Source organism: Trichechus manatus, unplaced genomic scaffold, assembly GCF_000243295.1.
Source record: "Trichechus manatus latirostris isolate Lorelei unplaced genomic scaffold, TriManLat1.0 scaffold00114, whole genome shotgun sequence".
In the NCBI taxonomy this organism is placed as follows: Eukaryota; Metazoa; Chordata; class Mammalia; order Sirenia; family Trichechidae; genus Trichechus; species Trichechus manatus.
Window position 1 is genome coordinate 7,394,474 of NW_004444050.1, and position 23,373 is coordinate 7,417,846.

Sequence of the window (23,373 nt, forward strand, 5' to 3'; positions counted from 1 at the left end):
AATAAAGAATGGGTCCAATTTCCCCAAGTCCTCCCCAACATTATTTTCTTTTTCTTCTCCTTCATCTTAGCCATCCTAGTGGGAATGAAGTGGTATCTCATTGTGGTTTTGATTCGCATCTCTCTGATGGCTAATGACATTGAGCATCTTCTCATGTGTTTGGTGGCCATTTGAATGTCCTCTTTCATGAAATGTGTCTATTCAAGTCTTTTGCCCATTTTATCATTGGGTTGTGTTTTTGTTAAGTTGTTGATGTTTTACATATATTTTAGTTATTAGATTCTTACCAGATATATGGTTTCCAAAGATATACTCCCAGTCAGTAGGTTGTCTTTTTACTTTTTTCATAAAGTCTTTTGATGAAAAAAAGTTTTTAATTTTTATGAGGTCCCATTTATTTATTTTCTTTTGCTGTTTGTGATTTTGTTATTAAATAATTCATTGTTAAAAGCTAGGCCCAACAATGTTGCCCCTGCATTTTCTTCTAAGAATTTTATGGTTTTAGTTTCCACATTTAGGTCCTTAATCTATTTTTAATTTGTTCTTGTATAATGTGTGAGGCATGGATCCTTTCTCATTTTTCTGCATTTGGAAATCCAGTCTTCCCAGCACCAATTATTGAAGAGATTCTTCTTTCCCCATCAAATGGACTTGGCACCCTTGTCAAAAATGAGTTGAACATAGATGTAGGAATGCACAGATCTTAAGAGTACTATTTGATAAATTGTGACAAATCAGCAAACCTACGTGACCCACATTACTGTCAAGATATGGAATGTTACCTTCACCCCAAAGAGTTCCCTCATGCTTCTTCTTAATCCTCACTCCCACCTCTAGAGGCTAACACTGTATGATTTTTCCACCATATATTAGTTTTGCCTTGTCTAGAATTTTTTATAAACGGAAGCAAACTGTATACAGTCTTTTGTGTAAGGCTTATTTCATTCACCATAATCATTTTGATGTGTATCGTCATTGTTGCATTCATTCATTCATTTAAATTGCTTAATAGTATTCCATTGTTGGACTACACCTGTTGTTTATCCATGGCCTATTCATGGGCCCCTGGACTGCTTTTAGTTTTTAGGTTGTTATGAATAAATATGCTATGAACATTCTTGTACAAGTATTTTTATGAATATATTTTCATTTCTCTTCAGTAAATATTTAGAATTAGAATTGTGGGCATTATAGGGTAGGAGTTCCTGGGTTGTACAAACAGTTAAACACTCGGTTACTAACAGAAATGTTGGCAGTTTGAAGCTACCCAGAGGTGCCTTGGGAAGAAAGGCCTCGCTTATCTACTTCTGAAAGATCACAGTCATTGAAAACCCTACGAAACACACAGTTCTAGTCTGACATCCATGAAGTCACCATGAGTCATAGTCGACTGGACGGGAACTGGAGGGTGGTGTATGCATAGTATTATGAGAATCTGGTAAGACCTTTTCCAAACAGGTTCTACCATTTTTCACTCTGACCAACAATGAATGAGTTCTGGTTGCTCCATATTTTTGCCCAGATTTGGTGTTGTCAGCCCTTTTAACTATTTTTGTGGGTGTGTAGTGGTATGAGTTGGAATAGACTCGACAGCAGCAGGTTTGGTGTTTCGGTAGTGTTATCTCAGTTTGATATATTTTCATTATCATTCACTTCAAATTGTTTTTTCATTTCCCTTGTGATTTCTTTAACCCAGTTTTTAGCAGTATGCTGTTTAATTTTTGCTGGTTATTATTACTAATTTAATTTTAAAAATGAGTCACAAAAACAATGTATGATTTGGGTCCTTTTATATTTATTAAGACTTGTTATATGGCCCGGCATATGTTTTGTCTTAGTTAAGTTACTAAGTGCACTTGAAGAGAATGTGTGTTTTTTGCAGTTTTGCCCGTACTGCTCTATTTATGGAACAATTAAATCAAAGTGGTTGATATTGTTGTTCAGATATTCTATTTCTTTACTGATTTTTCTTTTTTGTCTAATTCTGTCAATTCCTTAAGGAGCTTTGTTAATATCTACTTGTTTGTAGATTTTCCTATTTATCTTATTGTTAATTTTTGTTTCATGAGTTTTGAAGCTCTTTTATTAGGGAAATACAAATTTATGACTGGTATACTTTTCTGAGGAATTTACCTTTTATCATTATGAACTGCTTCCAGTAATTCCCTATGTTAAAGTCTACTTTATCTGATATTATCTGGTATCGACAAACCCTGATAACAAATTCTGACAGTCTTTTTATTGTTTGCATTTCCATCTATTTACTTGCACTATCGTATCTTTATACTTAGAGTGAATCTCTTGCTGTAAGCATATAGTTGTAGCTTGTTTTTTTTTTTAATCCTCTTTGACATCTCTGTTTTAAATAAGAGTGTTTAGTCCATTTAAGAAGGAGTCTTGGCGGCAGAGTGGTTAAAAAAGTACTCGGCTGCTAACCAGAAGGTCAGTGGTTTGAACTCACCAGCCGAGAAATATGTGGCAGTTTGCTTCTGTAAAGATTACAGCCTTGGAAACCCTATGGGGGTAGTTCTATTCTGTCCTATAGGGTTATGACTCAACGGCAGTGGCTTCGGGTTTTTGGTAGTCCATTTAAATGTAACAAGATTATAGTATGGTTAGATTTAGTTCTACCCTTTTACTATTTGTTTTTTTTTTCTCTACCTCCTTCCACGCCTTCTTTTGAGTTAACTGTGTATTTCTTTGAATGCCGTTCTAATACATGATTGGCTTTTCAGCTGTATCTTTGTAGTTTTTTTTTTTTTTTTTTAGCAGTTGCATTCTTAACTTACCACAGTCTTCTTAGGTTACTATTGCACCACTTAACAAAAAGCATAAAAGCTTGCAATAGTATAGTTCCATTACCCCTTCCATAGTCAAAGACTGTGTTGTGACCCTACAACAACTTCTGTCCATAAACTCTCAACTGAAGGGGAAAAAAACACTGGAAAAAAAACACTGATATGTGGGTAGACAATTTACATATTCACCCAAACATCAAAGGACAAAAGGGTTCAATGCAGTGCTCCATAAGGTTTCAACTCAGAGGTTGGATGAAACACGTGTTAGGGTGATAAGGATCCCTTTTTTCTAGGTAAAAGCCTATGTTTTCCAAATATGTGATTATGGTTTCTGTCCCTGTGTCAAAGCAAAATACTGGAACCTGTTAATACTAGTTTCACAGGGCTATTTATGTGTTGAGTATGAAGTAAAACAACAAAAAAAACTCTTTCAAAGCCCATAGGTCTGTGCATTGTTATTTTCCCTCTTATCCTAACAACGGAACATGAAGGGTACCTGAGGAAGGAATATAACTCAGTGGCAACTGCATTAGAACCACTTTCCCAAACCAAACTTAGAGTATACCAAATGATGGCCTCAATTCCAGCGCGATTCACCATGATCGATACAGGGCGAAGGGCACGTTTTGGGAGTGGGGAAAATATTTTGAGCTAGGTAGGTCATAATATCTTCATATTGCTTATAAATCTGTTTTTGACCAACAAAGTTATACACAAAAAGCATATACAATCAGGAGGCACACCGTGGATTAACAGAAGGAAACAAACTTTTAAGAGAAATCAATCATCCCACGAAATGGTATTTAGCAGAGATTTACCTAGGTAGCCTCTACTCAGGGGACACGGGGTGGTGGGGTACACGGGAACTAGCCGGAGAAGAACAAAAAAGACGACCCCATACTTATATCGAAAAAGGCAAGGCGAAACCAAGATGCCTGTCACCACACCCCCAAACACGCCTCTTCCGGGAATCACGTAAGGGGCACGCACGTGGCGCTGCGCCTGCGCACTGAGATCTCCCTGTAAAAGGCCAATAGACGGTAGGGGTGGGCGGGCTGTAGGCCGGAGACCCAGTATCCGGTTCCGGTGGGCTTCCGTCAGTCCACTGCTGTGCTACGTGTCTCTGGCCTCCCAAGCGGTGGTGTTGCAGGTGAGGGTCCTCCTGCTGGTCGGCGTGGGACAGGCTAGGTGAGCGGGCCCTTTGTGACTCGCGAAGGTAGCGGGAGCAAGCGAGCAGGCGGGTCTTTACGGACGGCTTTCGCGGCGCGGGCGGTGAGAGGGGCCCCCTCACTCAGAACTGAGAGCAGGGTGCGGCCTACCCACAAAACTCCCGAACGGCCTGATGTGGAACCAAAGACCCAGGGCCGCGGCCTCCCGAGGTCCCGAGGGAGAGGGGTTTCGACAGCCCGCCGTCCTTCAGGGCTTAGAGTCTTGGGCCAGGGTTTGGTTTTCTCGCTGCTTATTCTTTACCGCGTCCCACTGTTAACAGTTTCCAGTGTCGTGTCTGCTATAGTCCAGATGATTGCCTGCCGCTGGGAGTCACTTAGGGGTTGACTTTGGGGGTGTGTGTGGAATACTGTCTTGGAAGAGCTATATTCAGCCCTGCCCTTACCGCTACTTCCATGGTGTGAAGTAGGAGGCTTGGACCTGATTCCAAATCAAGAGATCATAGTGGATTATTGGATCCCGTCTTGTGACTTTAAGTGCAGTGTTTTGTGTATGTGCATGTTTTTGGACAAAGGGTCTTTAGCTTGCTTTCGTCATGATATTATGGTTATATAAAGTTTAAGCCTATTGGATTTGAAGCACAAAGTGAAATACAGGTAGTCCCCCATTTACGCGTATTCTAGTTAGTATGAACCGCCCCACTTAAAACTGTCTTTTTTTTAAGTGAAAGCTTACAGTTCACCTCAGTTTCTTATACAAAAATTTTTACACACATTGCTATGTGATCCTAGCAGATCTCCCTGCAATGTGACAGCACACTCCCCCTTTCCACCCTGGATTTCCCTTGTCCACCCAACCAGCATCTGTCTCTTTTTGCCTTCTCATCTCACCTCCGGACAGGAGCTGCCCGTTTAGTCTCCTGCATCCACTTTAGCTATGAAGCACTCTCTTCATGAGTATCATTTTTTGTCCCATAGTCCAGTCTAATCTTTGTCTGAAGAGTTGGCTTCGGAAATGGTTTCAGTTCTGGGCTAACAGAGTCTGGGGGCCATGTCTTCCAGAGTCCCTCTAGTCTCAGTCAGACCATTAAGTCTGGTCTTTTTACTAGAATTTGAGTGAGGCACCCCACTTTTCCCCTGCTCTGTCAGGGAGTCTTTGTTGTGTTCCCTATCAGGGCCATCATTGGTGGTAGCCGGGCACCATCTAATTCTTGTGGTCTCAGTTTGATGGAGTCTCTGGTTTATGTGACTGTTTCTGCCTCTTGGGCTAATATTTCCTTGTGTCTTTGGAGTTCTTATTCTCCTTTGCTCCAGGTGGATTGGGACCGGTTGATGTATCTTACATGGCTGCTCACCAGCCTTTCAGAGTCCAGATGCCACTCACCAAAGTAGGATGCGGAACATTTTTTTAATAAACTTGGTTATGCCAGTTGACCTAGATGTTCTCTGAAACCATGGTCCCCAGATCCCTGCAGCCCCTGCTACTCTGTCCCTTGAAGCGTTTGGTTGTATTTAGGAAACTTCTTAGCTTTTGATTTTGCCCAGTTGTGCTGATTTCTCCTGTATTGTGTGTTGTCCTTCCCTTCACCTGAGATAATTCTTATCTATTATCTAGTTAGTGAATACCCCTCGCCCTCCCACCCTCCCCACCCTCAAAACCATCAAAGAATGTTTTCTTCTGTGTTTAAACTATTCCTTGAGTTCTTATAGTAGTGGTCTCATACAATATTTGTCTTTTTGCAACTGACAAATTTCACTCAGCATAATGCCTTCCAGATTCATCCATATTATGAGATGTTTCGCAGATTCATCGTTGTTCTTTATCGTTGCATAGTATTCCATCATGTGACTATACCATAATTTGTTTACCCATTAGTCCGTTGATGGGCACCTAGGTTGTTTCCATCTTTTTGCTATTGTCAGCAGTCCTGCAGTGAACTTGTGTGTGCATATATCTATTTGTGTGACGACTCTTATTTCTATAGGATATATTGCAAGGAGTAGGATTGCTGGATCATATGGTACTTCTATTTCTAGCTTTTTAAGGAAACGCCAAATTGATTTCCAAAGTGGTAGTACCATTTTACATTGCCACCAGCAGTGTATAAGTGTTCCAGTCTCTCCACAAACTCTCCAGCATTTATTATTTTGTGTTTTTTGGATTAATGCTAGCCTTGTTGGGTGAAATCGTATCTCATTGTAGTTCTGATTTGCATTTCTCTAATGGACAATGATTGCGAGCATCTCCTCATGTATCTGTTAGCTGCCTGAATGTCTTCTTTGGCGAAGTGCCTGTTCATATCCTTTGCTCATTTTTTAATTGGATCATTTGTCTTTCTGTTGTTGAGGTTTTACAGTATCTTGTAGATTTTAGAGATTAGACGCTGATCGGATTTGTCGTAGCCAAAAATTTTTTCCCAGTCTAGGTTGTCTTTTTACTCTTTTGGTGAAGTCTTTTGATGAGCATTAAGTGTTTGATTTTTAGGACCTCCCAGTTCTCTAGTTTCTTTTCTGGTGTTTGTGCATTGTTAGTAATGTTCTGTATTCTGTTTATGCCATGTATTAGGGCTCCTAGCATTATCCCTGTTTTTTCTTCCATGGTCTTTATCGTTTTCAATTTTATGTTTAGGTGTTTGATCCATTTTGAGTTAGTTTTACCACATGGTGTGAGGTATGGGTCTTGTTCCCTTTTTTTGCAGATGAACATCCAATTATGCCAGCATCATTTGTTAAACAGACTGTCTTTTCCCCAGTTAATGGGCTTTAGGCCTTTGTCAAATATCAGCTGCTCATAGGTGGATGAATTTACGTCTGGATTCTCAATTCTGTTCCATTGGTCTATGTATCTGTTGTTGTACCAGTATCAGGCTGTTTTGACTACTGTGGCGGTATAATAGGTTCTAAAATCAGATAGTGCGAGGCCTCCCACTTTGTTCTTCTTCTTCAGTAATGCTTTACTTATCTGGGGCCTCTTCCTTTTCCATATGGAGTTGGTGATTTGTTTCTCCATCTCATTAAAAAATGCCATTGGAATTTGGTTTGGGAGTGCATTGTATCTGTAGATCGCTTTGGGTAAAATTGACATTTTCACAATGTTGAGTATTCCTATCCCTGAGCAAGGTATGTTTTTCCACTTATGTAGGTCTCTTATGGTTTCTTGCAGTAGTGTCTTGTAGTTTTCTTTATATAGGTCTTTTACGTCTTTGGTTAGATTTATTCCTAAATATTTTCTCTTCTTGGGGCTGTTGTAAATGGTATTGATTTGGTGATTTCCTTTTTGAAGTTCTCTTTGTTGGTGTAGAGAAATCCAACAGATTTTTGCATGTTCATCTTGTATCCTGATACTTTGCTGAAATCTTCTATTGGTTCCAGTAGTTTTCCTGTGGATTCTTTGGCGTTTTCTGTATATAAGATCATATCATCTGCAAATAGAGATACTTTAACTTCTTCCTTACCAGTTTGGATGCCCTTTACTTCTTTTTCTAGCCTAATTGCTGTGGCTAGGACCTCCAGCATAGTGTTGAATAAGAGTGGTGATAAAGGGCATCCTTGTCGGGTTCCTGTTCTCAAGGGGAAAGCTTTCAGACTCTCTCCATTTAGGATGATGTTGGCTGTTGGCTTTGCTTAAATATCCTTTATTATGTTGAGGAATTTCCCTTCTATTCCTATTGTGCTAAGAGTTTTTATCATGAATGGTGTTGGACTTTGTCAGATACCTTTTTTCTGTATCACTTGATAAAATCATGTGGTTCTTTTTTTTTGTTTTATTTATGGGATGGATTACATTGATTGTTTTTCTAATGTTGAACCATCCCTGCACACCTGGTAAGAATCCCACTTGGTCATGGTGAATTGTTTTTTTGATATGTTGTTGAATTCTGTTGGCTAGAATTTTGTTGTGGATTTTTGCATCTATGTTCATGAGGGATCTTGGTCTGTACTTTTCTTTTTTTGTGGTGTCTTTACCTCGTTTTGGTATCAAGGTTATGCTGGCTTCATAGAATGAGTTTGGGAGTAGTCCATCCTTTTCTATGCTCTGAAATACGTTTAGTAGTAGTGCTGTTAACTCTTCTCTGAAAGTTTAATAGAATTCTCCAGTGACACTGTCAGGGCCAGGGCTTTTTTTTCGTTGGGAGTTTTTAAATTAATTTTTCAGTCTCTTCTTTTGTTATAGATTTAGCTGTTCTACCTCTGTTCGTGTTAGTTTAGGTAGGTAATGAGTTTCTAGAAATTTGTCCATTTCCTCTAGGTTTTCAAGTTTGTTACAGTACAGTTTTTTTATGGTATTCTGTTATGATTCCTTTAATTTCAGTTGGGTCTGTTGTGATATCGCCCATCTCATTTCTTATTCAGGTTATTTGCTTCCTCTCCTCTTTTTGTTTTGTCAGTTTGGCCAGTGCTTTATCAATTTTGTTGATCTTTTCAAGAACCAGCTTTTGGTCTTGTTAACTCTTTCAGTTGTTTTTCTATTTTCTGTTTCATTTAGTTCTGCTCTAATGTTTATTATTTGCTTTCTTCTGGTGCCAAAGGGCTTGTTTTGCTGCTCCCTCTCTATTTGTTTCAGTTGTAGAGTGAATAAAACCATCTTTTCTTTTCTCCATCTTATCGTTAGTAATACATGCTACATATAATGTTAAAATGTGTCTTTAAGTTTATATGTAATGTTTCCAACCCCCAGAGGCAAATAAGAATGGGATTTATAAAGATACTGATAATAAAAGGCAATCATAATGAAAACTAATTAAAAAATGAGGTATTCTACTTAAGTCAGAACCGACTTATTACAGATTTGTCGGGAGTGAACCCCCGTGGTAAGTTGGGAATTACCGGTACTCAGAAAACAGGGTATATTATGTTTTCTTTTCTTTTTTTTTTTTTTGAGGTGGGTGTGCCAGTGTACTTGGCCCAAAATGTTTATAGAATTTCTAGTATACTTTAAGTCCTTACCATACGTTATTTTAATTCTCCACTCCCCGCCCCCCCAACACACAGTTGAGGGAACTGGGGCTTAGAGAGGTCACATTTCATGGCTAGAGACAGTAAAAAAACAATACCCTGCCCTCATTAGCTCTCAAAAGTAATTTCTGTTTTTTTTGGATAATCTGTGCTGGGGAGTAAATTCCTCAAAACTGCCTATGTGATGAATTATAGAGCCCTGTTTCCTTAAAAAGAATGTCCGTACCTGAAAATTTGTATGGAGTTTAGCTCATAGCTTCTCAGAATCTGGATATTGGTTTAGCCAATTTTTGTGGTTTTGAATTTTATATGCGCATGAGTGTGCATGCACACACACATATACACTCATCTCTAAAAATGTTGTCTGGGCATGTTTTAGAACAGTTGGGTTGAAATCTACTTTTCACCTCCTGTCTTGGTCATCTAGTGCTGCTATACCAGAAATACCACAAGTGGATGTCTTTAAAAAAGACAAAAATTTATTCTCTCACAGTTTAGGAGGCTAGAAGTCTAAATTCAGGGTGCCAGCTCTAGGGGAAGGCTTTCTCTTTCTGTCAGTTCTGGGGCAAGGTCCTTGTTATCAGTCTTCCCCTGGTCTAGGAACCTCAGGTCCAAAGGATGAGCTCTGTTCTCGGTGCTGCTTTCTTGGTGGTATGAGATCCCCTGTCTCTCTTGCTTGCTTCTCGCTTTTATATCTCAGAAGGGATTGACTTAAGACAGAACCCAATCTTGTAGATTGAGTCCTGCATTTTTAACATAACTGCCACTAGTACCACCCATTAACATCATTGAGGCAGAATGTGTAACACATAGGAAAATCACATCAGATGGTAAAATGGTGGACGATTACACAAACTGGGAATCATGGCCTAGCCAAGTTGACATACATTTCTGGGGACACAGTTCAGTCCATGACGCCCTCATTAGGTTCTTGCAGCGCCATGGTTGGCATTCACTGCACTAGCCACTGGTTTCTGAGGAGTTTAAAATAAAATATAGAAAATATTTGTTGGATACCAATATGGTCTTTTGTAGGAACAGTAGGAGGACTTCGGAGTGGGAAGAGATGGATAGACTCTTAATTGCTTAACCTTTTAATATAGAGCGCTTTTATATTAAGAGTATGTGGTCCTTTTATATAGTGATAGGTCCATCCTATCAATGATGGTAACACTAGTAAAACCTGTGGTTTTTTAAAATTGCCTTTGATATGATGCTTTGTTGGAGTATACAAAGCACAGTCAGTTTAGACTTCGAGTTTGCATTTTTGTTTTGTTTTATGAGGTGGAATTGACCTGTATGAGGCATGAATTCATGGTTGGTCTCATTTACGTCTTCATAAAACTAACTGAGCATGTCCTTGCTTACAGTAAATAACAGGAAGGTGTTTTTTTTGTTTTTCCCCCTCTCTCTGTTTTTGTTTTTTTAAAGAGTCAATCATGGATCAGGTAATGCAGTTTGTTGAACCAAGTCGGCAATTTGTGAAGGACTCAATTCGGCTGGTTAAAAGATGCACCAAACCTGATAGAAAAGGTAATAGCTTTAAAATGAGAGACAAAGTAAAATCTTTATATTTTCTTAGTGTTTTGTTTGGTTAACATCTTCATAATTAATAACTGTTGCCTTACTTTCATCAACATTTTTGATTTAAATTTTGTACAGTCTTCGTTGTCTAAATTTTTCTGTTTTATGTATTTTCAGATGGTGTAAGAGTATTTGTTAATAGCCTTATTCTCCATGTTACATTTGGCTTAGTCATATTTTATATGATTTTATAGTGTTTTAGTCTCTTTCATATTTTCACTCGGGAAATCCTTAAATCTTTTGGAGTCCTCCCTGCTCTGCCCTCTCACCCCCTCAAATGAACAAAACTGTAACATGAAACTCACAGCATTGTTGTTACCAACCTACAAAATTTATTTTGTTACTATTCATCTGTTAAAAGGTGTACCAGAATTTGTCTACTTTGATTCATTCATTGAGTGCTGCCTGAGTTGGGAGCTGAGAATATAATAGAAAATAAAGATAATCTTGTTTTCATGGAGCTTAAAGTCTAGCAGGGAACAAATAATTGCAATTAGAATTTTTATTTTCTGCTGTGATAAATATTTTGAAAGACAAGTGGAAGGAGCTTTGAGATTACGTAATAGGAGGACTAATCAGCTCTGGATGTCAGGGAACCTTCCCTGGAAGTAAACATTGAATTGAGTCATTACAGGGTCTAAAACAGTTTCGTAAAATTGTGCTTCGTCCAATATGATTTTTCAAGCCTTATTTTTGGCTTTGTCATTACCGAAGACATTGAACCCATTGTTTGTAATGTCCCCAAAAAAGTCATGTTTTTGTGCTTTTATAATCAATATTTATAGCAATGTTATAAACTTTAAAAAAACATAATATGTATTTCTTCCATCATTTCCCATTTCTCTTTTGATATTGTCGTTATGTGTTAAGAAGATCATATATTATTCACTGCTTGTTGATGGATTCGCTAGCATGGACATGTACTTTATTTGTGTTTAAATATCAACAAAATAAATTTTAAAACCTGTCAAACAACTAATTTGCTATTAATACTCTAATTTTTTGTTTTCTTTAAAATTGCATATCTACGTATCAGGAAAAAAGCGCAGCTATTAAGTTTATTTATGTCACTGATAGCACAAAAAATAATGTGAATTTTGTGTTTTTAAATGCAGAATTCCAGAAGATTGCCATGGCAACAGCAATAGGATTTGCTATAATGGGATTCATTGGCTTCTTTGTGAAATTGATCCATATCCCTATTAATAACATCATTGTGTAAGTAATCTTTATGAAATAGACTATCTAGGATGGAATGAAATTTAAGCCATTTGAGTTAAAAGTTAGCCCGCTATTTTATTAATACATGGATATGTTCCTTGACTTTTTAATACTACTAGATTTTACTAATTTTTTTGGGTACCTGTTAATTCAAAGTGGTTTTCTGTCTGAAGCAGTCTTTACAGCAGTTCTATGAGATAGTCACTATTTTGTTTAATAAATAAAATTTTAAAAAGTCACATGAGTTAAAGACAATAAATGACAAAGCAAGTGTTTCTAAGGACAAAACCAGTATTCAAGTCCAAGTCCTCTTTATGCTCTGTCTTGTTGATTTTTAAGATGCAGAAGAAATACTCCCCGTCGGAAAGTCACTATAGTGTTAAAGAGTTCAAGCCCTGAACCAGATTGCCTGCTTTCAAATCCTCTTTTTTGTTACTTAATATCTGTCTTGTTATGTGCCATCAAGTTGACTGCCACTCATAGAGACGCTGTAGGACAGAGCAGAACTGCTCTATAGGATTTCCTAGGCTGTAAACTTGACAAGAGCAGATGGCCAGGTCTTTTCTCTCACAGAGCGGTTGGGTGGGTTCGAGCTGCCAACCTTTCAGTTAGCAGCCGAGTGCTTAGCTTCTCTGTGCCCTGTAGGGATAATATTTCCTACTTGGGTTAGAGTAAAGATTAATAACATAAGTCATATAAGGTCCTTAAACACAATTTGGGTTAGCACTTAAATGGAAGCTGTTGTTTTATGTAATGAGCCATTGATACTAATGGGAGTGTGTCATACTACCGTTTAGGTATATTAGAGAGGGGAAGAAAAGACTGAGAAAACACTGGTATCACTTTACTTATTTCCAGATGCGTTTGTTTTTTAAATTCATTACAAGTCATTTGGGAACCTTTCATGTGTGAGCAATTACAGTAGTCAGTTTTAGTCAGTTCAGTTTAGTGTAAGGATTTAATATGAATTCCAGTACTTGCTTTGTGATCTTGTATTATTTATATAATCTCTGAGCTGCATCTTCCATTTGGAACTAGTAATACCTGTTAGTAAGTCCCTGGGTTGTGCAGATAGTTTGCTAGTGGCGTTATGGAAGAAAGGCCTGGTGATCTGCTTCCATAAAGATTACAGCCAAGAATATTCTATGGAGCAGTTCTGCTGTAACACACGGGGTTGCCATGAGTTGGAATGAAATCAATGGCAGCAGGTGCTTTTTAAATACCTATTATTTAATGAAGTAGTGAAGTTTGAAGCAGTTCCTTAGAAATGCTTTGTAAACTTGTAAATCTCATAAATGCTAGATATTCTATTACTGATACTGGTGCAGTATCTTTTAAATGACAAGTGACTGAATGTATATTGCCAGATGGATTTCTTAAGTAGGTTGCCATAGTTATTAAACAGAAGTGTCACAAGGTGATATTTTAGAATCAGAGTTAGATCTGAAAGACACCTAATCTCAAATCTCTAAGTTCTGAATTTCCTTTTGTATTACTAGTGAGAGATGCCAACTCTGGAATCATGGAATGGTTGAGAGAATAGTGAAATAGAATTAGAAAACATGGGACTTAAAGTGTCTCTGGGCTACAGTTGCATAATTAGTACAGTAAAACCTGTGAAAACTGGAACCTGTATAAGGCAGAAACCTGTTAGAGAAGGAAAACTCGTATTTTCCACCAATAGAGAGCAATAGAAAAGTGATAAGACTGCACCCTGTCAAAGGCAGAAAACTTGCAAGTCTGGGTAAAACAAGGCAGTCCCGTTGAGTTCCGCTGGTTCTCACAGGTTTCACTGTAAAAAGAAAAGGTGGACTAGAATCTGCCAAGTCCCTTCTGTTTCATACAACTCGCTTCTGCTCTTGCATTTCCTTACATCGTGAGACAGGTCTGACTGATAGAAAGTTACTCCTTTAAATTGATGTGAAACCTGTTTCCTGTGATAATCATCCCTTATTGTTCTTAGTTTTACCCTCTGAACATTTCCTCTTTTTTTTTTTTTTTTGTAAACGAGCACTTTTAAAATTTTTTCCCAGTCTTCGCTTAACACTAGTTTCACTGCTGTCTCTTGCCAGGCATCCCTATCTGCGTTGACTCTCCTGTCTTTTACACTAGATGAGTTCTGAGGCAGACCTATCCCATTATGTATATTCTACAGAATCTACCCCAGTGCCCAGTGCCCTCTTGTGCCAGTTAGAAAAACTGAATAAATGTTTGCTTAATTGAATATCTTCAGTTTCTCTACCTTTTTCTAATGGTAATGGTAATAATAGCTAACATTTATTGAGCACTTACTTTGTGCCAGTGAGTGTTCCTGCTTTGTGTATGTAATCCTTATGACAACTTTGTGAGGTTAGAATTATTATATCCATTTCATAGATGAAGAAACTGAGGGATAGAGAGACCTTAAGTTACATACTCATGCTGCATGGCTAAGAAGTGATAGAGCAGCATATAAAACCCAGGCAGACTGGTTCAGGAGCCTGTATTCTTAACTGGCTGATTTTGAGAACACTCCCCATTCTGAGCAATTCTTAGTCAGTTTCTTCACTTTATGCTTCAGTTTCCATTGCATTAGCTCTCTTAAAATCCAGTATCTAGAACCAAATGTCTACTGGAGATATGTTCTTGCCAGCAACTAAAATCCCCAGACAATTTCTCAAAAGTACCTGCTAAATTAAATCTCCTTTAGCGTGCGCTTGAACAGTTGGAGTGATTTATTTTTAGCCTAAGAAAGAAACTTTATTCTTGTTAAATTCTTTATTGCTAGATTCCTTTATTATGGAGACCTTTGAATTTTTAATCTGTCTAACATACTGTTATTTTTCTTGAGTTTTGTATTAGGACATATATCATTTTCTAAATATTGCTTTAAAGTATTGTTTAGGACAAGGCACTCTTAGCATAACTTTTTGAACTGAGAGCCATTAGTCCAGTGGTTCCCGACAGATTTTTCAAGTCAAGTATTAAGAATTTGTTCTTTCTTAATTCTGCTTTCCAACTTATCTTTTGCCAGCTTTACCAGTCGAGAGATTGTTCTAATGTGACCTTTTGGAAGCTAGTTGCTGCTTCTAGTTACAAAATTGTTTTAGTGTTTAAGGAGTTAAGCATCTGTCTTTAGATGTTTTTTACCTTAGAGTGAAGGCCGAATAAAACATTTTGGGAGAAAAGCTATCAGAAAACTTACTATTTTCATGATAGGCCATGACAGTTGTAAAACTGAACGAAATTTTTCCCCCCTACTTAAAGAGCATAAATCACTGTTTAAATCACTTCTAGATGATAGCAAGCAGGTATAACCACATGCTTCTGCTTTACTAGGTTGTTTTATTTTCACAAGGAGGCCTGGTGGTGCAGTAGTTAAATGCTTAGCTGCTAACTGAAAGGTTGGCGGTTCGAACCCACCAGCTACTATGTGAGAGAAAGATGTGGCAGTCTGCTTCTGTAAAGATTTACAGCCTTGGAAACCCTATGGGGCAGTTCTACTCTGTCCTATAAGGTTGCTATGAGTCGGAATTGACTTGATGGCAGTGAGTTTTTTGGTACTATTGTCACATTTTGTTCCTTATGATGAATTTTTTTCTTCTGTATAATTATAGCAATCAAAATTAATATCCACAGGTTATAATTTCAAGGAGTTAAGCAGTTGTGGGTGTTTTAGTTATAGCAATACAATTTAATATCATAAGCATTTAAAATACTTTGCATTAAAATATGTAGTGATATTTTATATTTTTCATCTAATGGAATTGTTTTTGTAACATTACAGCAGTAAAATGTATATCTGAATATACAATTTTAATGTTTATGATTTTGATACTTAGAAGTTCGTCTGTAGAAAAGATGATTTTTATTTTCATTATGATTAAACCAAAGCTTTTTGGTGATTATGGTAAGATGGAGTGATCGAGAACCATTATGCTAGTCTGCATTCTTTATTTTCAACTGTCTAGTTGACTATGGAGCCCTGGTGGCACAGTGGTTAAGAGCTATGGCTACTAACCACAAGATCGGCAGTTTAAATCCACCAGCCACTCCTTGGAGACCTTATGGGGCAGTTCTGCTCGATCCTGTAGGGTTGTTGTGAGTCAGAATTGACTCCATGGCAGTGGGTTTGGTTTGGAGTTGATTTATACATTAAGTTAAAAAACTTTTCAGCTAACAATAAACCTGTTGTCATCAAGTCACTTCCGACCCATAGCAACCCTATAGGACAGAGAAGAACTGCCCCACAAGGTTTCCAAGGCTGTGATCTTTATGGAAGCACACTGCCCCATCTTTCTCCCTCAAAGTAGCTAGTGGGTTCAAACCGCTGACCTTTCGGTTACCAGCCAGTGCATCACCAGGGCTCCTTTCAACTAACCATACTATCATGTAATTCATATTTTTTTTGTCTTGTTCAGAAAGATATTATGCTAGATAGTAAACATTTCCAAAATGGGCATTCTGAATTTTAAGATAAGCCTGTTTCAGCAACCTCATCTCTGCAACCTTTTCAGTTCCAAGATTCCAAAGTTCCGTGTGCCCTCTCAAATGTACTATTTTGGGGTAAAGTTGGATGTGGTTCTCAAATAACTGGCTTTGGTTTTATAAAATTGCAGCACACTGTATTTCAAGTGATAATAATTATTATTCTTATGTACACTCAAAATTGATCAGATGTTTTTCTTTTACAGTGGTGGCTGAATACCTTTTTGGAAGAGTCTGTTTTTCATCTTGGGGATTGGTGAACAAGTGAGGGTTTGAGAAGCTCATGGAGTAAAAATCTGCCTCTGTATTTTGTGTTTTTCTTCCATTTTTTTGCTTCCAAGATGTTTTCTATTTCTAAATTAAAATAATTTCAAAATAAACAAACTTCTCTTTTTTCCATCACAAATATCAAATTTTTAAAAAAAAATTATTGAGGTGAGAGTCACCTTAATCAAATTTTAATGAGAGACAATAACGATTCTTTTTTCCTTTTCTCTCTGGAATTTTGGTTTATAGGAGAAATTAAAGGGCATAGTGGTGTGAACTGTTGTACCTTCTGAGTGCTCCTCTGTTAGGTAGAGTTTTCCCTGTGATGGAAGAATAGGGCAAGTAAAGGATGGTAAAGACAGTGAACTCGTATGAGAATTGAAAGTAGACAGTGTTCATAAGCACTTACTATATAAACAGGTAGTTAAGAAAGTTCTTATAGAAGTTCAGGTGCTACTTGCAATTGCTTCCTGAGAATTGTGGTTAAAACATATCTCGATAGATTAGTCACACTGCCGTGAACACTGGAGTTCTGAATCTTGTAAAGAATCCACTGGTAATCTGAAATGAAAAAGGGCTAAACTCTTTCCCTTTTGAAAAAAGTGGTAATTTATTTATTTATTTTTATTGTTGTAATCTAAATGAAGCTTACATTTCAAGTTAGTCTCTCACACAAAATTTTATACATACATTGTTATGTGACCCTAATTGTTCACCCCATTCTGCGACAGCGCACTCCTCCTTTCTGTCCCTGAGAAGAGAAAATCAAAATTAATTACAGTTACAAGGTTAGTTAAATGGCTAGAGTCCAAACCTTTAGACTTCAGGCTCTTAGCTTTAATGAGAGGTTTTGGGAGGAGGGCTTAATCACAGCTCAGACTTGGTGGAGGTCCCTCATAGCTAGGGTCTGCAGTGCTGGGCAGAGTCTCAGCAGTCTTGCGGTGTTCAGGGAGAGAAAGAGACTAGAGAAAGATCCCTTTGCCTCTGCCTTCTCTCAGTGAGTGAATCATCCAAACAAATTTCCCTGATAATTTTTTGTCCAGGTAAACATTTTATCACACTTATGAGAGTCTAAATAGCATGTTCTAAGACGTGCAGATGGCCGTAAATGCTGTATTAATCATTACTATTGGAAATTTGTTCTTTATTTACCTTTTGGATCATGGATTGTATCTGCTTTGTTTCTTCAAATGGTTGCTCACCTGGTCATATTTATCTAAGGTTGATTTTATATCAATCAGAGAAATATTTAGTTTGGTTAGATGGTAGATTTCATGAATAATACTTATTACTCCTTCATCTTTACAGACTGGGAATAGTATATGTTGTCTCCAATGGTAATATTTAGAGAATGCAATCTTGAAGGGGAAATTTTGCATTATTTTCATCTGTTCAATAAGTTAGACTTACCTAAATTATACAGAGCCCTGGTGGCACAGTGGTTAAGTGTTAGGCTGCTAACCGAGGGGTCGGCAGTTTGAATCCACCAGCTGCTCCTTGGAAACCCTAATGGGGCAGTTCTGCTCTGTCCTATGGGTCACTATGAGTTGGAATTGACTCAATGGCAGCGAGTATCTAAATTATGAAGAATGCTCTAAAGGTCCAGTTTCCCAAATTATAGACAATTGTTTAGGCAGAGGCTCTGGTGGTGCAGTGGTTAAGTGCTCGGCTGCTAACTGAAAGGTCAGCAGTTCAAACCCACCACCCACTCCTCAAGAGAAAGATGTGGCAGTGTGCGTCTGTAAAGATTAAAGCCTTGGAAACCCTATGGAACAGTTCTACTCTGTCCTATAGGGTTGTTATGAGTTGGAATCGACTCAGTGGCAGCGGGTTTGTGGGATTTGTTTAGGCATTATGGCCATAGTCGTAGGAACTTGAACATCTGGAACATTAATGTTGTTAGGAGTTATCCATGTATCATGGTTCCACTCTTATGATTAATTAGGTGGGACATATATGCCTTCTGTGTACAGCGGCACTTTTTCAGCTGTAAACATCCATTCTCCCTTTTGAAATTGGGGCATCACCACGGTGTGGTAACTTGATTTCAGAACTCTGTCTTTTAGAGCTAAGTTTTCAATCTATCATGCCCCCATGAATGTTACATCAATTTAGACTTAGTAGTGTTGTCTGCTGTAGCTGGGTTCCAGTATCTACTTATTATTAGTGGTGGATATGTGAGACAGTTTGTCTTAAATTATTACTCATCGCAGTTGAATTTATAGGCTAACACATTGTGTCTTAATTTATAGATTTTCAAGTTGTTTAATCATCTGATTATTTGTTCCTAATAGCTTTGCTTAAGATGTCCCTAACATGATTTGTTCTAGCATATTCATTAATGTTATCAATTATTTAAGAAATTAGCTGTGATTGTGTGCCTAAATGTGAGAGAGCTGCCATAGCATGAAAATTAAAATTCCTTTATTGTTTTTGAATATCTTTTAGTCTACTTGTTAGATCATGTATCTGAAATTGTGATAATAAAGTTTTTATCAGGCCTCCTTTGAGACTGCCTAAAATTGGAAGAGCTTTCTAAGTTTTAAGGAGTTTCTTATTGACATAGCATCTAAAGATGGATCATAAGGTTCAGCAGATCGTTCAGAGCAAGTAGATGCTCTTCTGTTTGCCAAGAGGTGGAACTGATTAAAAGCTAAGGGATAAGATACAATAGTATCTTAGTTATCTAGTGCTGGTATAACAAATACTACAGGTGGATGACTTTAACAAATTTATTCTCTCACAGTTTAGGTGGCTAGAAGTCTGAATTCAGGGCACCAGCTCTGGGGGAAGGCTTTCTCTCTTTGTTGGCTCTCAGGGAAGGTACTTGTCACCAATCTTTCCCAGGTCTAGGAGCTTCTCAGCACAGGGACTGTGGGTCCAAAGGACATGCCTCACTCCTGTCACTTCTTGGTGATAATGAGGTCCCTGTCGTCTCTGCTCGGTTCTCTCTTTTATATCTCAAAAGGTATTGACTCAGAATGCAGCCTAATCCTGTAGATTGTGTCCTTCCTCATTAACATAACTGCCTTTAATCCCGCCTCATTAGCATCATAGAGGTTAGGATTTACAACACAAAGGATAATTAGATCACAAAATGAAGGACAACCAGACAATACTGGGAATCATAGCCTAGTCAAGTTGACACACATTTTTGGGGGACACAATTTGATCCACAGCATTCCACTTTGACCCCTAAAAAGTCATGTCTTTGCCACATGTAAAACACATTCACCCTATCATATCATCCTGAAAGTCTTAAATCAACTCCAAGTCCAAATTCCATTCTGGGGCAAAATTCCTTTTCATCTGTGATATCTAGAATACAAGTCATCTGCTTCCAAAGTACTATGGTGGAACAGGCACAAGGTAGACATTTCCATTACAAATGGGAGAAATTGGAGGGAAAGAAGGGATAATGGGTATCAAGCAAGTCCAAAACCCCTCAGAACAATTTGCATTAGCTATCAAGGCTTGAAAATAATACTGTGTTCTCTGAGACCATTTAGGCAATGGCCCACCCTCCAAACTCTGGGTGTTGGCCACACTATGGATTCTGGGTGGAGGCGCCTTAGCCCTGGGCTTCAGCTCTGCCTTCCAAGCCCACTGGAATGGCAATTGTGCTCCCTTGGCTTTGGGTGAACCCATTCTCCTAGTCCATCTGAGTGGCGACTACCCCCTCAGCCATGGCAGACCCTGTTCTTCCTGTCCCTTGAGCATTGCAGCCCTGCCCGTCAGCTTTGAGCAGTGGATCCAGCCCCATCTCCCTGGCACTCATGAATGGCAGCCCCATGCTCCAGAACTGAGTTGGTGAAGATCTGACTCTTTGAAACCTAGGAGGCTGTGGACCCACACTTTGAGACCCAGAAGGCTGTTGTTTCACACTTTGAGACCCCAGAGGTCGTGGCCCTACCCTTCCAGACTGAGCCAGCTCTGCTTCCTGTGTTCGTGTCTCTTCAGCTTCTGCCTCCTGGTTCCTTGGCCCGTCAGCCCCTTGGCCCCTTGGGCCTCTTGGGCAGGCCCAGCCTCTGCACTGCTCAGATAAGTGTTACAAAGCTTTAGCTCTACTGATGAGTGCCTGGGGACACCCCACTCCACCAGTAAACCTCAGCTGGAAGACACTCAACTCTCTCTGGGTCAGCAAGCCTTGCTCCACTGATAAATGCCCAGAGGCACCCCACTTCACCAGGAAGCTTCTTGCTCAAAGGCACTTAGCTCTCTTGCTCTGTGGGTCACTTCTACACTATCACATGCCTGTCTCCTGGTTCTGCTGCTGCTGTTTCTCTGCTGCTGCTTCTCACCTGTGCTGTCTCCAGTGTTACGGGTCTTCTCACTCCCCTCTGAGTCCTCACCAGAATTGTCTTTGATGTCCATAATTCCACCAACAGTCTCTTCAAGGCAATCTAGGCTTTTATTATTAGGCACTTAAAACTCTTCCAGCTTCTACACAGTACTCAGTTCCAAAATCACTTCCACATTATAGATATCTGTTAGAGCAGCACCCCACTCTTGGTACCAAATTGAAATTCTGTCTTAGTTATCTAGTGCTGCTATAACAGAAATACCACAAGGGGATGGCTTTAATGAGCAGAAATTTATTCTCTCACAGTTTAGAAGGCTAGAAGTCCGAATTCAGGGCACCAGCTCTAGGGGAAGGCTTTCTTTTTCTGTTGGCTCTAGGGGAAGGTCCTTGTCACCAATCTTCCCCTGTCTAGGAGCTTCTCAGCACAGGGATCCTGAGTCCAAAGGATGTGCTGTTCTTCTGACTCTTGCTTCTCGGTGGTAATGAGGTTCCTCTCCTCTCTGCTCACTTCTCTCTGATATCTCAAAAGAAATTGACTCAAGATAAATCTAATCCTGTAGATTGTGTCCTACCTCATTAACATAACTGCCTCTAATCTTGCCTTATTAACGTCATAGAGGTTAGGATTTACAACACAGAGGATAATTACATCAGATCACAAAATGGAGGGCAACCACACAATACTGGGAATCATGGCCTAGTCAAGTTGACACACATTTTGGGGGGACAAAATTCAATCCATAGCAAATCATAAGGTTAAGTATAACAGAATAGAATTAAACATAAGTTCCCATATGCCTGGTAACAGTAACAGTACAGCCAACAGTAACAGTAACAGCTAAGGTGGAAGGTTCAGTTGAAGTGGAAGGTGTTGGTGATTCAGTGCCAGACAGTGCACACAGCAGAATTGTAATATTTGAAGGAAGTGGAGAAATCCATCCACTGATTTAGGATTCACTGCAATAAGCTAACCTGATAAGACAAAAATCCTGAGAGCAGTAAATGTAAGTAATAGGGTTCCAAGAAGACAGCGTAGCTTTAGGTGACACATTTAAAAATGATTAAATAAGAAGGAGAAGAGTTATCTTTAATCTGTAGGATCTTAGAGTTTCCTGTAGTTACCTACTGTATTTTTAGTGGCTGGGGCAATAATTTTCCCTTTGCTAAATGAATTATTATTAATTTTATAAGAACTTTACCAGAAAAATTGTTTATTATTTATGATATTAATTAACTTAGGGAGAATAAGCATCATATTTATGAGGTTGAAAGTGTTAATACTTGCTTTATGGTCAAGAGAGTCAGCTGCTGTCCATAATTATTTAGACCATCCTCTTAAGTTTCTCATCAAGGAGTCTTAATTTCTATTTAAATAAACCATTATATCTTTTACAACTACAAGATGCTGTAGGGTCATAAGGGAAATGAAATTTCCAAGAGATTCCTTCATTTTCAGCTCATTTTTGCACTTGATGTCCAGTGAAATGTGTGCCTTGATCTGACTTTATAATATGAGGTATGCCAAAGCAAGATATCCATGTCTCTAATGCTTTTATGGTGGAGAAATGGTTACAGATTTTACAAGGATATGGTAATCCTAAACCAGACCATGTGTCTGCTACATTGCATAAATATTTCTTATTTTTAAAGATAGGCAAAGGACCAACATAGTCTTATTTGATTAACTCAAAAAGGCCTGTTAGTGTATTCCTTTGGATGGCTCCATGCCTTAATGTCCTACCTATACAATGTGTAACTGGAGTCCTGGTGGCACAGTGGAATGATATATTGTAAAATATTCTGTGATATGGGCAGATTTCATTAAAGTGCCTACATTTTGGTAGCATGAAATCCTTTTTCTCTCTGTTGTTCTTGTGCCCATTCATATGTATTTTCTAAAAGTATTGACGGAAATCTATTTGCCAGCCATCATTGAAGTTTCTTTTTAGCTTAATCTTAGGTATTCTCTGCCTAATTTCCCATGTCGCCTTGTTTGTAGTGAGTGTTATTTTGGTAGCATTGAACTTAGTTAGCTTATGTACTACATGATGGTATTGTGCTTCCTTGCTATCTTCTGACTGATGTTAGAAAGATGTGTAATACAAATTTTATTGTTAGTGTTTGTAATGTTTTGCCAACTGTCTTTTCCCCAAATCTTCTGGTTGCCAACTTTCCTGTCATTTGGTTGTCAAGTGCTGGACCATATGGCAAAGCCATTAGGAACTGCCCACAAATTTATATACAAATATATATATACATATAATTTTATGCCCTGATGTTAGAGTTTGTCTGATCACTAAGTTCACAGCCATCAATTTTGCATATTGAGCTGATTTACCTACACTTTCCTTGGTTAGGGTCATACCATCTGAAGTTCTCAAGGCCTAGGCTTACAACATACTCTAGATGGGGTCATGGTGGCTCAACCATCTATGAACTATCCACCCATATGTCCCACTCGGAAATGTACCATTTCCAATTGAGAACTCTCTGGCCAAATGCTACACTTTTGGTCTTCCGGCAAAATGGCATTCTAGGCAGAAGCACCACGCTGACCCCCACAGCAGAGATCTGAAAAACTAAGCCAAACAGAGAAAACAGCAATCCTGAA

The 23,373-nt window shown here is 38.5% G+C and overlaps 1 protein-coding gene across 2 annotated transcripts; it reads left to right on the plus strand.

Moving 5' to 3' along the window:
* Positions 1 to 3,873: 3,873 nt before the first annotated feature.
* SEC61G (SEC61 translocon subunit gamma) lies at positions 3,874 to 16,588 on the plus strand. 2 transcript variants are annotated; one of them, XM_023738322.1, is made up of 4 exons: positions 3,874 to 3,986; positions 10,352 to 10,453; positions 11,620 to 11,722; positions 16,399 to 16,588. In XM_023738322.1, exons 2-4 carry the CDS (start codon positions 10,360 to 10,362, stop codon positions 16,406 to 16,408), a joined length of 207 nt encoding a protein of 68 aa, XP_023594090.1. In that variant the 5' UTR covers positions 3,874 to 3,986; positions 10,352 to 10,359; the 3' UTR covers positions 16,409 to 16,588. The 2 variants fall into 2 exon arrangements, with proteins under 2 accessions (XP_023594090.1, XP_004384023.1); XM_004383966.2 differs by having other exon boundaries at positions 3,875 to 3,948.
* Positions 16,589 to 23,373: the final 6,785 nt, after the last annotated feature.